Source organism: Pantherophis guttatus, chromosome 4 (genome assembly GCF_059756535.1).
Source record: "Pantherophis guttatus breed Tessera chromosome 4, ASM5975653v1, whole genome shotgun sequence".
Lineage (NCBI taxonomy): Eukaryota > Metazoa > Chordata > Lepidosauria > Squamata > Colubridae > Pantherophis > Pantherophis guttatus.
In genome coordinates this window covers 154,266,996-154,281,988 of record NC_142066.1, presented here as the reverse complement: position 1 = coordinate 154,281,988, position 14,993 = coordinate 154,266,996, and the positions used below count along the sequence as shown (strand labels likewise).

At 42.6% G+C, this 14,993-nt stretch overlaps 1 protein-coding gene across 3 annotated transcripts in view; it reads right to left on the bottom strand.

The window, feature by feature from the left end:
• Positions 1-144: 144 nt before the first annotated feature.
• The window catches only part of DLEC1 (DLEC1 cilia and flagella associated protein), a 73,633-nt gene continuing 58,784 nt past the window's right edge, over positions 145-14,993 (bottom strand). For 2 of the 3 annotated variants that reach the window (XM_034401630.3, XM_034401631.3), the window contains exons 31-38: positions 13,592-13,714; positions 10,873-10,967; positions 8,910-8,988; positions 7,063-7,257; positions 5,459-5,620; positions 3,871-4,024; positions 2,199-2,319; positions 145-371 (exon numbers count right to left, since the gene is read on the bottom strand). In XM_034401630.3, coding sequence (XP_034257521.1) covers positions 245-371; positions 2,199-2,319; positions 3,871-4,024; positions 5,459-5,620; positions 7,063-7,257; positions 8,910-8,988; positions 10,873-10,967; positions 13,592-13,714 — 1,056 coding nt within the window. In that variant the 3' untranslated portion in view covers positions 145-244. Of the gene's footprint in view, positions 372-2,063; positions 2,320-3,870; positions 4,025-5,458; positions 5,621-7,062; positions 7,258-8,909; positions 8,989-10,872; positions 10,968-13,591; positions 13,715-14,993 lie in introns of those variants that run through there. The other variant, XM_087893119.1, reaches the window with a different exon arrangement.

Genomic DNA, 14,993 nt, shown 5'->3' with positions numbered 1-14,993 from the left:
CAGGGCTGGGGTGGACGTGGCCTGCGTGGGCCGTATCCAGCGCGTGAGCCGTGTGTTTGACATGCCTGCTCTAGAAAGAGTGCAGAGAAGTGCATAAAGACCATTAGGGGACTGGAGGCTAAAACATGAAAAGACAAGCTTGCCAAGGGTATAGAAATATTTTATTTTTCTCTAGCATTACAAAAAAAAAAAAAAATCCAGCTGCCGTTAAGCTGCTTGCAAGGCGGCCCCCGTGGCTTGTTCTTCAGGTGCCCATGAGGAGGTCTTCATACCTCTCGTCGTAGGAGCCCTTTCCTTGCACAAACAGCAGGCACGGCTTCTCTCCCAGCATGCCGACAACTGTCACTATGGTTTCATAGTCCACGTTGTCTCTGAAATGAGAGAAGGGCTAAGAAGTGAGTCTCCCCTTCGACAGAAACACCATGGAAGGGCCCCTCCTACCATGCAACTGGAAAGTCCCCACAGGACGACTCTACCATTGGCAACTTGCTGCGGAACAACTCGCTGCAGGACAAGAGTTACACTAATAGCAAAGACGTTGTCAGATAGAACCAATAAAGAAAGGATGCCAAAGGAGGGACGAAATAAAATGTGAATGACCAAAACATCAAAATATTTTTTTTTTTAAATTATTTTAAGTAATTAAATTGAACTGTCTTCCAACAAGTTGTCTCGTGGCGAGTTGGCCATGGCGAATTGGCTGAGGGAAGTTGTCCTGTTCTGGTTCAGTTGGCCTGCTGCTGCTCCTTCATCTACTCTTCTCAGTCCAAGCCAGGTTAAGAGCCTGAAGATCCAGGTAGTCCTTGAATTATGATCACAACTGAGCCCAGCATTTCTGTTGCTAAGTAAGACGTTGGATAAGTGAGTTTTGCCCCATTTCATGGCCTTTCATAACACAGTCCTTAAGTGAATCTGGCTTCTTCCCCACTGACTTGTCAGGAGGTTGCAAAATGGGATCACATGACCCCAGGACACTGCATAAATATGAGCCAGTTGACAACGGCCTGAATTTTGATCACATGACCATGGGCAGTGGCGGGATGCAACCAGTTTAACAACCGGTTTGGTTAGCGTGCGCTTTGCGCGTGCACACAACTAACGCGCTTGCGTGCGGCGTTCAAAATACAGAAATTTGAAGCTCAGCTGCTTATCTTCTAAGGCAGCCCTGGTAAGTAGGACAGTGGAGATGCGGAAATCAGCTGTGCCGTGCGAATCAGCTGAGCCAGAAAGGAAATAAAGGACAGGATAGGGCGGGAGCAGGTGGGCGGGGCCAGATGGTTGTCGGAACTACTGGTTTGCCTGAACTGGCTGAATCCCACCTCTGACCCTGGGGATGCTGCAACAGTTGTGTGAAAAATGGTCATATGTCACTTTTTTACAATGTTGTAGTGTCTTTGAATGGTAACTAAATGAATCGTCGTTAAGTCGAGGACCACCTGTATTCTGACAGTGAAAAAACTGCCATCTTCATGAACTATGTGGCATGCTGCAGAAGAAGACATGAAGGCATGCTGCCCCAAATGTTCTAGAACAGTTCCTGGGCAACCTGCCTGGTTTGGGGACTCAACTCACTCACGGTTCTAGAGTCAAGGGGAATGTCTGAGACCATCAAGTCTAACTTGGTGTAAAGTCCAAGCAGATGACTTTGTCAGTGTTGAACACCTGCTGAATGAGAGATCCCCACTATCTTCAATGGCAATTCAGTGTCAACAGAACAGCAGCAAAGCTCAGCGGAGGAGAGGAGAGGAGGGTTGGAAGGGATCTTGGAGGTCTTCTAGTCCAACCCCCTGCTCAGGCAGGAAGCCCTATCCCATTTCAGAAGTGGTAAGACTGAAATACATCATTTCCCCCACCCGGCCCAAGAGTTTTTAAATGGGAATGGGAGCGCTATGGCTTTGGAAAGCAAAAAAAAATTCTATTCCTCCATGCAAATTCCCCAAGTGATGCCATTTTGGATCTTGGGAAATTTCAAAAGTGGGGGAAAGTGTCCTTCCCACCTTATTTTCATGAGGTGGAGTTAGCCCATGCTGTGCCAAAATCATTCTCGCCACCAAATTCCCATGGGTGTGGTACAATTGTGTTCCCTATTGTGCAATTAACAAGGATAACGCAGTTACCATCCCTCGGCCAGATCAGGCAGATCTTGTCTGGGGCTTGGGACGTGCAGAAGAACAACGAGGGGCTTCTCCTGACCTTACCTTGGGGTGAAACGGACCACCAGTTGGGTTTTGGTAGCTGTGCTACCTTTGCGGGCCTCAAGGATGCCGCTAATTGGAGAGATGGAAAACACTTCAGGATCCTTATGTCTTTCATCTTCCGCTTTAAAATGAAATTAAGAAGTGCTGGTTCACGTTTCAACAGATATTCTTAAAAGAAAGATAATCTATCATCCTCGACTAATCCTTGGCTGCTGCTAAGGATATTTATTGATTTGTGGGGTTTTTTTTAATCTGCCTTTATTAATTTATAAGTAATTTAGGGAAGCAAACATATCTAATACTCTTTCTTGTTTCTCCTATTTTCCCAACAACAACCCTGTGAGGTGGATTGAACTGAGCTTGCAAGAAAGCCCAAGGTTATCCAAATGACTTTTGTGCCTAAAGCGGAACTAGAACTCCCAGCCTCCTGATGATTAGCCCAAAGTCACCCAGCTGGCTTCATGCCTAAAGTAGGACTAGAATTCACCACCTCCTGGCATCTAGGCCAGCATCTTCACCACTTCTCCAAACTAGCTCAAATCTCAGTGGAAATTGCTGATGATCTTCTTATTTTTTTAAGAGCCTCTGAGTCAGCCTTGACTCCTGAAAACTACATCTACAAAGCCCTGCAGTCTTTAGCAACAGTGTTGGAAGCATTTTCCTTCTTTCTAGGACTGAGACTTGGTTCCAACTCACCCAGTTGGCTTTATGACTAAAGCAGGACTAGAACTCACAGGCTTCTGATTTCTATCCCAATGTTTTTAACAATTACACCAAGCTGGCTGTCACTGAATTTACATTACAGATTTATTCTATCTGTATCTATATCATCTACAACTATAAGCTATCTCTATTTATATCTCTCTATCATCTCTATCATGTAGCTCTCTCTATCTCCCTCTCTCTCTCTCTCTCTATCAATCAATTTATCTCTCTACCTCTCTATCTATATCTATCATCTATCTAAGGGATGCGGTGGCTCAGTGGCTAAGACGCTGAGCTTGTCGATCGAAAGGTCGGCAGTTCAGCAGTTCAAATCCCTAGTGCCGTGTAATGGGGTGAGCTCCCGTTACTTGCCCCAGCTTCTGCCAACCTAGTAGTTCAAAAGCACATAAAAAATGCAAGTAGAAAAATGGAGACCACCTTTGGTGGGAAGGTAACAGGGTTCAGTGCACCTTTGGCATTTAGTCATGCTGGCAACATGACCATGGAGACGTCTTCGGACAATGCTGGCTCTTCAGGTTTGAAACGGAGATGAGCACCGCCCCCTAGAGTCGGGAACGACTAGCACATACGTGTGAGGGGAACCTTTACCTTATTATCTATCTATCTATCTATCTATCTATCTATCTATCTATCTATCATCTATCTATCTATCTATCTATCTATCTATCTATCTATCTATCTATCTATCATCCATCCATGTTTCTATCTATCTATTATCTATTTATCTATCTATCATCTATCTAAAAATAACCCAAACTCCTAAAAATTCTCTGTATCAAAATGCAGATAATTTCTTCGATTCTGATTCTAGACCAGCTCTTATTTCAGAATTTGCAAAAAAAACCAAACAAAAATAATAATGATGTGGAATTTAAGAGAAGGTTCTCCCTGTAAGGAACTCCGTCTGCATCAGTACGAGGAAAACCGGTCCAACCGTTTCTCTTACGCAAGAAAACTGCCCAGTAGCTTCTGCATCCACTGCGGTTCATCAGAAGTGCCCCTTCAGACCTGGTTTGGTTAACGAGGCAGGTTTTGAAATTAATCGTTTCGCAAGCGAGTTCAAGTACTGGGATGGTCAGGTACGCAGTCAGGGGGAGCACCTGCAACGAGATCAAGCGCCAGAGGCTTTTGAGGGGACCATGAAAAATATTTCCTCCCTGGCTGTCCTTTGTGGGATGGAAAAAGAAATATCCTAGGCGGGATCTGGGTGTGAGCTTTGAGGGCAAAGGCCTCTGGAAGAAACCATAATGGCATCGTTGTCCTGTATATTGTGACGTCATCATACCACGCCACAAATTAAATGAAGAACGTCTGCCCTTCCAGGCCTTGGAGTTGAGCTCTATAGGGTGTGGACTTCAATTCCCAGAATTCTCGAGCCAGCCTTCTGGGAGTTGAAGACAGCACGTTTGAAAGTTGCCAAGGTTGAGAAAACACTGTTCTAAAATCTGTTCTTCATTTTTTATTCTTCTTACCTTTTTAAAGTATAAACTAACCAGAATTGTTTTTGAGTCAGGGGGACTCTAAATTGTATTAAAACAACCAACCGACAAATGGATATTTTGCTTCACTTGCACTTATGCGTTATGTGCGATAATTGTTACACGCTCCAGTGGCTGGTTTTGTTTCAGTGTAAACCACTTCATGCATCTGATAAATGGTCTTGCACTTCTCAAAGCTTTTAATACAATATGATGGTTGGGAGAGAGTTATTAGTCTCTGCTTCAAGCAAACTAGATGAATATCAGAAACCAAAGTAAGACGCAGGAAGTATTTTCCAAAAATACATTTTTGGCAAAACCCACCCCACCCAAATGCTTGGCAAAACCCAGTCCAACTATGTACAATGGCCTCCGGAAAATAGATATCTCTTTCTCTCATAGTCCAGTAAACAGTATTCTATAACTACAATTTAATATTGAACATTTATTACCTTCAATACCAACAGTTTTCTGGATAGAGGCAAGAAACGTAATTAAACCGATGACATTTTGATTTAAAAATTAAAAAAAAGAAGGGAGAAAATTCAGAATCAGCTGCTTGGTGCTGAGCAAAGGCTCAGCTCTGGATATACCAAGAAAAATGTATTACGAAAGGCCGTGGAGGACCTGCAGCTAAAAATGGTTTAATAGTCCATTCTGATAGAGACTATGTTCCCATTCAAGCCTTCCAAAATTCCCATGCATGGTAGAATAGCAATAGTACTTAGATTTATATACCACTTTACAGTGCTTTGCAGCCTTCTCTAAGCAGTTTACAGAGTCAGCGTCTTGCCCCTAACAATCTGGGTCCTCATTTAACCGACCTCGGAAGGTTGGAACACTAAGTCAACCTTGAGCCTGGTGAGATTCGAACTGCTGGCGGTGGGCAGAGTCAGCCTGCAATACACAATTCTAACCACTGGGCCACCATGGCGCTGAAGATGTGCAAGAAAGTAAAACAATGATGGGATTCACCCCAAGGGAGCACTGTATGTCCTGCTGCGTGAACTTGGGCAAATAAAAATGGCAGCCCCTATTTTTCCCGCTTCCGCTTACCTGTGTAGCTTTGTTGCTGTACTCGACGATAAGATCTTGTTTAAACTCCAGGATTTTCTCCCCGCTGTCCTCCTGGATCACTTGAAGCCCTGTTGGCTGAAGGTCCTCTGGGAGATGTTGGTAGGTGAGTAACTCAAGGGTTGTGAGAAATGACACTTTCACCTATGAAGAACCAGATAGAAAGGGCAAAGCACAGAGGTAAGTCGTCAGGGTGGCCAAGAGTTGAAGAAACAGGCAACTGGATTATAGGCAGTCCTCAACTCACGACCACAATTGAGGCCAACATTTTTTTATTGCTAAATGAGACATTTGTTAAGTGAATTTTGCTCCATTTTACCATCTTTCTTGCCACAGTGGTTAAGTGAATCACTAACTGTTAAGCTAGTAACACGGTTGTTAAGTGAATCTGGCTTCCCCATCAACTTTGCTTGTCAGAAAGTCACAAAAGGGGAATCACATAACACCCCAGGACACTGCAGTTGTCATAAATATGAACTAGTTGCCAAGTGTCTGAATTTTGATCGCGTGCCCATGGGGATGCCGCAATGGTTGTGGGAAAAACAGTCATAAGTCACTTTTTCAGTGCTGTTGTAACTTTGAACGGTCACTAAATGAATTGTAAGTTGAGGACTGCCTGTATTGCTGATTTAGCCAATTTCAACAACTGTACCGTGCAAACGGACTATGTTACTTATGCAGAAAGATGTTTTCCAGGCAAATCCTTTGATTAGAATTGATTGGTCTATGAAAACAGTGAGATGATTTAACGTTTTCATTCAAGCTACAAGGAGGCCACTGGGAGAGAAAAACAGACCAGAGCAACAAGAGGCTTTCTCTAGTCACATCAGACGTTTGAGGAGCACTGGAAATCTCTCTCTCAGCAATCAATTCCTTCTAAATTTAAACTCATTTTGATTTATTGATTTATTTAAATTAATCAGAACAGAGCTGCAAGGTACCTTGGAGGTGTTCCAGTCTAACTTTCCATGCAGGAAACCTTATACCACCCCACATGAATGGCTGTCCAGTCTCTTCATACAAGCCTCCAGTGATGGAGCACCCACAACTTCTGGAGGCAAGTAGTTCCACTGGTTAATTGTTCTAGCTCTCAGGAAATTTCTCCTTAGTTCTAGGTTGCTTCTCTCCTAGTTTCCATCCATTGCTTCTTGTCCTGCCTTCAGGTGCTTTGAAAAATAAGTTGACCCCCCTCATCTTTGTGGCAGCCTCTCAAATACTGGAACACTGCTATTATATGACCCCTAATCCTTCTTTTCTCTAGACTGGCCATACTCAAATCCTGCAACCGTTCTTCGTATGTTTTAGTCTCCAGGTCTTTAATCAAACTAGTTGCTCTTCTCTGCGCTCTTCCCAAAGTCTCAACATCTTTTTTATAATATGGTGAACAAAACTGGATGCAGTATTCCACGTGTGGCCTTACTAAGCGGTACTGATATTGATTTTCATTCTATGCCTCTGTTTATACAACCAAGGACTGTGCTAGCTTTTTTGGCTGCTGCCGCACACGGCTGGTTCATGTTTAAATCCACCTGGATCTAACCCACTGTGATCCTGAGCGGCCCAACGCCCCTTGAACAAGACTGTACCAGCATATTTTCTAACGTGTAGAGCAACAGGTGTGCTCCTCCTTCCTCTCTTTCACTCTGAGATGTTTTCAGGCTCTTTGCAGGGTCCACACTGGATATGGAGAAGGGAGTTGATAAAATAAGGTTGAAGGCCAGAGGGGTCTCCGTGTTGTTGGTGAGTTTCACATTCAGAGTGGTGGCTGAGTACGTCAGCACCTGAAGGATAAAATATACAGAATCCGGTTACATCATTGCGTTTCAGACATGCAATTTCTAGGACAGACACCCTTCCTTCGCCTGGCCCCCTTCTAGGACTTCCAATACCCCAAATGAAGAGACGAGGTGGCGCAGTGGTTAGAGTGCAGTACTGCAGGCTACTTCTGCTGATTGCTGGCTGCCTGCAATTTGGCAGTTCAAATCTCACCAGGCTCAAGGTTGACTCGCCTTCCATCCACCTTCCGAGGTCGGAAAAATGAGGACCCAGATAGTTGGGGGCAAGAGGCTGACTCTGTAAACAGCCTTAGAGGGCTGTGAAGCGGTATATAAGTCTAAGCACTATTGCTACTGCAATTTGGCATCTACAGGTAATCCTCAACTTACAACCATTTGTTTAGTGATTGTTTAGAAATTACAGCGGCACTGAAAAAAAATTACAAGACATTTTTCACATGACTTGCAGCATCCCCCATTGTTACATCATCAAAATTCTGGCAACTGGCTCATATTTATGACGGTTGCAGTGTTCCAGGGTCATGTGATCCTCCTTTTGCAACCTTCTGAACAAGCAAAGTCAATGGGAGAAGCCAGATTCACTTCACAACCATGTTACTAATTTAACAATTGCAGTGATTCACTTAACAACTGTGGCAGGAAAGTTCGTAAAGGGGGAAAAACTCACTTAACAAGTGTCTTGCTTAGCAACAGAAATGTTGGGATCAATTGTAGTCATAAGTCAAGGACTAACTCTTACTTGGATATAGGCAGACAGTTCCTATGGTAGAAAACCTTCTGCAGTATCAGAATGAGCAGACAAACATTAAAAATTGTAAAAAAAATATTTTATTGTAAAAGTTATTGGAATTTCTGAAGTAATTTGAATCTGAGATGGCATCACAATGGGAACCATTTGGAGGATAACTGGGCTGGGGTCCAAGGCAGTTGTTAAGTGAGTTTGTCCCATTTTAAAATCTTCCTTGCCAACTTTGAACAGTCATTAAAAGAACGGTTGTAAGTCAAAAACTATCTGTACAGAAACCTTTTCTGGCTACTGCTGGTAAGGGGGCTGGAAAGAATTCCAGAAAGCAAACTCAACAGTTTTTCCCAACATCACTTACATCTTCAGTTATTATTTTATGGCTAATGTGTTGTGAACAATCAACTGATTTTAGGAACAAAATCAGGGTTGTTCCATATAAAGTAGTGGCCTCGTGTTCGCTTATACAGTTCTCCCTATCTCCCATCTAATTATTCTTGGACCAAGCTGGGTTTGCTTCTTCCAAAATGATTTTTTCCAAATAACAAATACATTATGAAAATTACATACTTTTTTCCCTCCGCAAAATGCAAGCATTTTGACCAGTGGTGGGATTCAAATTTTTTTACTACTGGTTCTGTGGGTGTGGCTTGGTGGGCGTGGTATTGCTTGGTGGGCGTAGCAGGGGAAGGATACTGTAAAATCTCCATTCCCTCCCGATCAGCTGGGACTTGGGAGGCTGAGAATAGATGGGGGTGTGGCCATCCAGAGGTGATATTTCCGCGTTCTCCGAATTACTCAAAATTTCCGCTTCCGGTTCTCCAGAACTGGTCAGAACCTGCTGAAACCCACCTCTGATTTTGGCGATTTCAGAAGCAGAAAAACCATAACTTACATCCTTGTTAACGGGGATTAAACTGCTGGCCGCTGCATGGAACACCAGCCCTTTCTCATGATCCGTTTCAACTGTCAACCTGCAGCAAGAAAGCAGAATATTGTGACTTACCGGAAAATGAAAACAAATATAGCAGGAAAATTTAAAACGCTGAAGAACGGTTTTCCAAATTCCAGAAAATGATGGAAAAAATGAAAATAAAGATGGAAATCATACACCAATGTCTGGATGATCAGTGCTCTAGGTCAGGGGTCCCCAAACCTGACAAATTTAACTGTTCCTCATGGGGCAAGTCCTCTCTTTCCCTGTGTCATCCTTGTTTCCCTCCTCTGTACCCACCCTAATTTTTCTATGACATTGTGAAAATGGGATGCCCAGAATCATAAGGGTATACGAGCAGTCCTCTACTTAAAACAGTTTGTTTAGTGACCATTCAAAGTTACAACAGCATTGAAAAAAATGATTTATGATCACTTTTCACACTCGTGACTATTGCAGTATCTCAATGGTCACATGATCAAAATTCAGACACTTGGCAACTGACTTGTATTTATGACGGTTGCAGTGTTCCAGGGTCACGTGATCCCCTTTTGCGACCTTCTGAGAAGCAAAGTCAATGGGAGAAGCCAGATTCACTTAACAACCCTGTTGCTAGCTTAACAACTCCAGTGATTCACTTAACAACTGTGGCAAGAGAGGTCATAAAATGGAGCAAAACACACTTAACAAATGTTTCGCTTAGCAACAGAAATATTGGGCTAAATTGTGGTCATTAAGTCAAGGACTACCTGTACAGCTGAGGTCTCAACAGTGCCAAATAAGAGCCCAAATTTACTCACATGTCATCACTGGCCAAAGACACAAGAGGTAGTTTGGTGTACTGGTTAAGGGGCTAGTCTAGAAACCAGAAGACATGAGTTCTAGTTCTGCTTTAGACAGCTGGGGGATTCTGGGCCAATCATCAAGAGACCATGAGTCCTAGTCCCAGTGTTGACAAGGTGACTTTGGTCCAGGACCTCTCTTTCAACCAACATACCTCACAGGGTTGTTGTGAAGGAGACAGGAAGAGGTAGAATTTTGTGTCAAGTCTGCCATCACATTGCTTCAGCCCTGCTTCCCTTCGATGGCATCCTGCCATAAAAGGGGGGAGGAGGAGTAAGGGAATATAGGGAGTGGGGATGACAGGATGAGAGGAACCAGAGGTGCCAGCCTGGAACAGAGCCTGGCATATCCAAGGACACAAGGTGGTGAGAAAAGCAATGTGAAAGCCCACCAAAGAGGCACCGAACTTTGGGATTGTTACGAAAATGCCTAGTTTGAATACCATTGGACATTAACAGGATGACCAAGGGGGAAGGGCTCAGGAGAAGTGAAAATAACTAGGTTCACACGGGAATATTCTGATCTGGCTTTGCTACATTGTAACCACTTTTCACTACAGATGGAGTCGAGGGTCTTTCTTTCCTGAAGATCCAGGCTGGGACAGGCCTGACACTTACGTATGCTCGCCATTTTGAGTTACAGGTAGCCCTTATAATTGAGCCCAAAATTTATGCTGCTAAGTGAAACATTTATTAAGTGAGTCACCGCAGTTCTCACATTAGTAACACGGTTGTTAAGTGAATCTGGTTTCCCCTTTGACTTTGATTTTCAGGAAGTCACAAAGCATGACCCCAGGACATTGCAACCGATATAAATACGAGTCAGTTGCCTAGTGCCTGAATTTTGATCACGTGACCATGGGGATGCTATAACCGTCATAAGCGTGAAAAACGATAATAAGTCATTATTTTCAGTGACGTTGTTAACTTTGAATAGTCACTAAATGAACTGTTGTAAGTCAAGGACTGCCTGTGCTTATAAAGTAACAAAGACAGGATAAAAATCAAATAGATAAATAAAATAAATAAGACACACAGTTGTATTTTGGAATATGCCCCATTCACACCCAGTATTGGCTTACAAAGCAGGTTTGACAAATGCTTGCAAATCGAGCCTGAGAGGGGCAAGTGAGTGTCCATCTTCACGAGTTACTTTCCCAGGGACATTCCGGATAACCTGAGGGAGAGAAAAAGTCAAAAGGGATGAAACTAGTTTGGGAATGGCAATAGTTTCACTTTCAGCATACAATTTACTTCAATAACCTCAACATATAAATATTATTATTCTACTGTTCTCCTTGATTTATGACCACAATTACCGTATTTTTCAGAGCATAAGACACACTTTAGTTTTTGGGGAAGAAAATAAGAAAAAAGCTGATTGGCGGGTGGATCAGCCTCCTGGAATACCCCCAATCAGCTGTTCCCAGAGGTGAATTTTAGCAACAGGTTTCTTGGTTGTGAGCTCTGTGCCTTGCTTTTTTTTTTCCTGCCTCTGAAACTTCAAAACTTTTTTTCCTGCCTCTGAAAGCCTCTATAACAGCGCTTCAGAAAAAAATCCTCTGAAGCTCTGTTTGGAGACTTCTTTTCTGAAGCTTCCTTTCTGATGCTTTTTTCAGCCCCTGAAACCTCCCGTTTGAGAAGCCAGGCAGCACTACATTCAGAGTATAAGACGCACCCAGATTTTCACCCTCTTTTTTTGGGGAAAAAGCTACATCTTATACTCTGAAAAATACGGTAAGCCCAAAGGTTCCAGTGCTAAGCGAGACTGTTCTTAAGTGAATTTTGTCCCGTTTTATGACCTCCATTGCCACAGTTGTTAAGTGAATTGCAGTTGTTTAGTTAGTAACACGGTTGTTAAGTGAATCTGGCTTCCCCATTGACTTTGCTTGTCCAAAGGTCGCAAAATAGGATCGCATGACCCTGCAACTGTCATAATTTTGAGTCAATTGCCAAGCGTCTAATTTTGATCAGGTGGCCATGGAGATGTGGCAATGGTCGTAAGTGTGAAAAATGGCCACATCACTTTTTCAGAGCCATTGTAACTTTGTAACAGTCACTAAATAAACTGTTGTAACTTGAGGGCTACCTGTATATACTGTAGTTATGGAAAAGGGGAGTTTTCCTTGATTTCCCCCTCCCCCCCCCAAATTCATCCAGCTCATTTGAAAGGCAGAGTTTTATCATTCAGAGTTAAGTTGCCATATTGCATAATCATCTCTAGTCTCATATATAGGTGACCTACAACAGTTCATTTAGTGACCACTCGAAGTTACAACGGAATTGAAAAAAATGACTTATGACCATTTTTTAACACTTACAATCACTGCAGCATTCCTAGAGTCGCATGATAAAAATTCGAACACTTGGCAAATGATTCATACTTATGACGGTTGTAATGTCCCAGGTTTTTGTGATCCCCTTTTGTGACCTTCTGATCAGCAGTGTCAATGGGGAAGCCAGATTCACTTAACAACTGTGTTATTAACTTTAACAACTGCAGGGATTCACTTAACAACTGTGGCAAGGGATGTCATAAATGGACTCAAATTCACGTAACAAATGTCTCACTTCAGAACAAAAATGTTGGGCTCAGTTGTGGTCATAAATTGAGGACTACCTGAACCCAATGTGTTTTGACGTGAAAATTCTGTCCCAGTACTCTTCATTTGTTTGGTACTCAACTCACAAACTAGATGGAACCTTTTGGTGTCAGTGGCCTTGTGACTCACTACCTTACTCCTTATGGGAAAAATGCGTTCTCTACTCATGGTTTTTGGTACTCACCCTGCCTCCCGGAAACAATCCAAAAAGCGACTGAAGAAGCAGTTGCCTTTTGAAAAAGCACTTTTGGGACAACCAATGACCTGGATGACTATGGAGAATCTCCATAGACAAAGCAAGGATGGATTGTAAATTAATACTAAAAGTTAACTAGAAGGTGAGGGGAAGGTTTTCAGAATGTAATCAGCCCCATGTTTGTATGCTGTTCTTCTGTAAGCCCCAAGCAAAGCTTTTACACCTTTACAGAAGACCAGACTGGTGGAATCCTTCATCATCATCGGGGGCAGAATATTCCACCAAGTGGGGTCAACAGGAGAGAAGACCCTCTTCTTGGACCCGGCCAGTTGGAATTCTTTGGGGTCCATAACAAGAAGATCTCCCTTCTTGTGAGATGGGCAGCCATATACATTTGGTTCTTAAATAAATAAATCCTGGCAACTGACTGTAAGTAAAAGGCTGAGTGAGTGGTGGAGTTTAGTTAGCAAGCAATTGTTCAACCTAAATTTGGAGTGAACCCCATCAATAAAGGGGAGAACTTTAAGGGCTGTATCAAAATGTCAGCAGATTGGCCAACACAGCTGCCACTTCTTTGGCAGCCCCCTTTGGAGTACTGGAGTAAAACCCATGTCTGTTATTACCATTTGATTGACAAAATGACGTGCAGATGGCGAGAAGTGACTTCCCCAGCTTCTAGATTGGATCCTGATAGAGGCACATGTAACTGAGTTGGAGGGAAAAAATGGAATAAAAACTCTCCCCCTTCCCTGAAAATGTTTCGTAAATGGTTGAGAAGCCCTGGTGAATGTATTTGGCTGTGGGACAGAGAGGGAAACTCATCCAAGGGGGATTCAGATATCTTGTACATCACACCCACACAATAAGACTGCCTGATATTTAAGGCTCAGCATCAAGGCTAATTCATTCTGCAGAAAAGCCTGATTCCCTGGAGAGCAAAAGGGAAAGGGGGGGAAAAATAAGAACTCCCTGAAGAACGCAAATTAACCTTGCTTTAAGTACCTCATTGTCCAGACTTATGAAGCCGAGTGCAAAACCTTCACATTCGAATTTATGGATGATTTCCGGGAGCATCAGAGGAGTGAAGGAGATGTGAATAGCAGCAGCGCCACCTGCAGGGATAACCTGGAAACAACAGTCGGGTCTATTCAAAGGATGCATCAAAAGAAACGGACAGCTGGATTGAAGGAATACAGCCAACCACTAGATCAGTATTCTCAACTTTAGCAAAATTTTAAGATGAGTCGACTTCAACTCCCAAAATCCCCCAGCAAGCACGCTGCCCTAGCCTGCAAATTTTGCACAAGCATCAAAAGATAACAGAGATACATAAAACTTTCATTATTTTTGACCATCTAGTGCAGAGTTTCTCAACCTTGGCAGTTTGAAGACGTGTGGACTTCAACTCCCAGAATTCCCCAGCCAGCAACGCTGGCTGGGGAATTGTGGGAGTTGAAGTCCACACGTCTTCAAACTGCCAAGGTTGAGAAACTCTGATCTAGTGAATCTCCCAGAATTCCCCAGTCAACCTAACTTTCCCTTCTTGGATAGGGAATTCTGGGACTTGAAATCCACCCAGCTTAAAACTGCCAGGGTGCAAAACTCTTGGATGAAAATACATACATTATTAGAGAAAATGACAAAGCAACACATAGATTTAAAACCAGAAATATTTTTGTTAGGTATATTGCCAGAAAAATATGATAAAGGGAATGTATATTTAATAATTACATGCAGCAAGAATTGTATTTGCACAACACTGGAAAAATAAGGATACTCCTACAGATGAAAATATATTTAAAAAAGTATTAGATTGTGCGGAAATGGATAGGTTAACATTAAAGATAAAGGACTAAAAAAACACAGAATATTTTTAAACTTGGGATTTGTTTTATCAATGGTTAGATAATAAAGTAGAAATTAGAAGTCGGAAGAATACTATTATATACAAGTAAAGAATATTATTACTACTATTATTATGTATATGTAAAATGACCCAGAGAATACACTGTTTACTAAATACCCATATTTTTCAGACTATAAGACGCACCAGTGGATAAGACGCACCAAGATTTCGAAGAGGTAAGTAAGTAAAAAAAGGATTTTGCCTTCCCCAGCCCCCAAGGAGCACTCTACAGGCCTCTCAAACCCTCTGCGCACCCTGTTTTTGCGAAAAATGGAACGAGCAGGGCGGAGCTTCAGGTGGCCAAAAATGGCTGTATTCAGTGTATAAGACACACCAACATTTCCACCCTCTTTTGGGGATGGGGGGAAGTGTGTCTTATACTCTGAAAAATATGGTACTTGTGTATGTTAAAAGAAAAATGTATAAATATTTTTTTTTAAAAAAAACCTGCCATGGTGGAGAAAGTATTACCCTACCCAAGTTTGGTAGACAGATAGT